Source organism: Pundamilia nyererei, unplaced genomic scaffold (genome assembly GCF_000239375.1).
Source record: "Pundamilia nyererei isolate P.nyererei 1_Seehausen unplaced genomic scaffold, PunNye1.0 scaffold00675, whole genome shotgun sequence".
In the NCBI taxonomy this organism is placed as follows: domain Eukaryota; kingdom Metazoa; phylum Chordata; class Actinopteri; order Cichliformes; family Cichlidae; genus Pundamilia; species Pundamilia nyererei.
The window spans coordinates 84,536-86,080 of NW_005188076.1; the positions used below are offsets into that span (position 1 = coordinate 84,536).

The following is a 1,545-nucleotide window of genomic DNA, read 5'->3' on the forward strand; positions in this document are numbered from 1 at the left end:
CACACTTCTGATAATCAGCTGTCTGCTTGATGTTTATTCAGCTGTGTAAAAACTATAACTTTATTTAGTGCCCAATAAACACAGGTTATACCCTGTATTAGCCATTTCTGTCTTTTAGATTCTTACTTCATATTTTTCACACTAACAACCTTGGCAGTGTAGTCAAACAGAGGGAGCCTGTTACCTGAGCCTGACAGTGATGCCTGATAGTGTAGCACTCCACCTTCTCATCTAAATATAAAAAACTGTATTTCAGTTGTGGACGATCTGGTCCTGATCCCAGTCCACACAAAGCCAGAGGACTCTCTGAAGGAGCTGGACGAGCTGCATGATGTAGTTGAAGACATCAGGAAGAAATGGAAAAATGATGTAAGTTTTATGTTTTGATTAAAAAATTCAGACCAATTCAGTTGTATTTGTATAGAGCCAATTCAACACAACAGTTGTTTCAAGGGGCGTTATAGTAAATAAAAAAAAATGCACGACTCCACCCTGCCTTTCCCCCAGCCTGCTTGTGTCACAGTTAGTTTCTGCAATAAAGAGAGGGTTTGGCTTATTTCAAATAAGCAACACTAGCAACACCTGGCCAGGTGTTGCAGTGATTATACTGACTACATACCTTATAGTAAGGTTAAGTTCTTGACTATGTGGCCTGGTGTGTGACACGTATGACCATGAAATTACCTGGGATTTGTTGCCTTTTAGAATATTTGTAGAATATAGCTGAATATTTTCTCTTACAGCAGAAATCTTCAAGCTGAAATACTACAATACTACAATATCTTTCTAAAACTAAACAATTACTTTTAGTTCCTAAACCTAACTAAGCAGCGAATAAACAACGAACTGTGAACTAAGCTCCAAAACAGGACACGGATCAAACTCCCTTCATTCAGAATCTTAATAAATAACTTTATCTGACCTTTGTTTTAAAGAAGATCCTGAATATCTCACCTTGTTAATCCATATAGTGACTCAGATTATAATATAGTTTTAACTACTTGATTTTGTCATCCTTTAGACAGACCGATAAGGAAGGATGTCTTCAAGCTGCTTTGCTCATTAACAAATGAAAAGGAAACTTTAAAAACACAAGTGCATAAATCTTTGTATCCTACAGTGAAGTGATGCTCAATAAATGACAGCTCTTCACGGGATCGCATAATAATGAATATATCCTACCATATAAATCTCTGTGCTGTTATTTAAAGAATACATTAATACCATTAGACATTAGAGTGTCACATACTGGCTGTAACAAACATCTGTCATTGTACTAAGTGAGTTCTGCTCTCTTTTGGCATTTTTTGGCAGAATATAATGCTTTTGGGGGACTTTAATGCTGATGGACGATATCTCTCCAAGAAGAAGAAGGAAAAGATTCGCATCTGCTCTTCTTCCTACAACTGGCTCATTGATGACAATGTCGACACCACAGCTAGCAACAAAAATGATAACACCTACGACAGGTGACACACATATAGCACTTTAAAAATCTTTATATAATCACTATATAATGGCACGACCTTTTGGGATATTTCTAAT

At 36.6% G+C, this 1,545-nt stretch overlaps 1 protein-coding gene across 1 annotated transcript in view; it reads left to right on the forward strand.

The window, feature by feature from the left end:
• Positions 1-199: 199 nt before the first annotated feature.
• LOC102193755 (deoxyribonuclease gamma-like) overlaps positions 200-1,545 on the forward strand; it is a 5,486-nt gene continuing 4,140 nt past the window's right edge. Inside the window, exons 1-3 of the mRNA XM_005754834.1 lie at positions 200-209; positions 257-369; positions 1,315-1,469. Coding sequence (XP_005754891.1) covers positions 200-209; positions 257-369; positions 1,315-1,469 — 278 coding nt within the window. The remainder of the gene's footprint in view (positions 210-256; positions 370-1,314; positions 1,470-1,545) is intronic.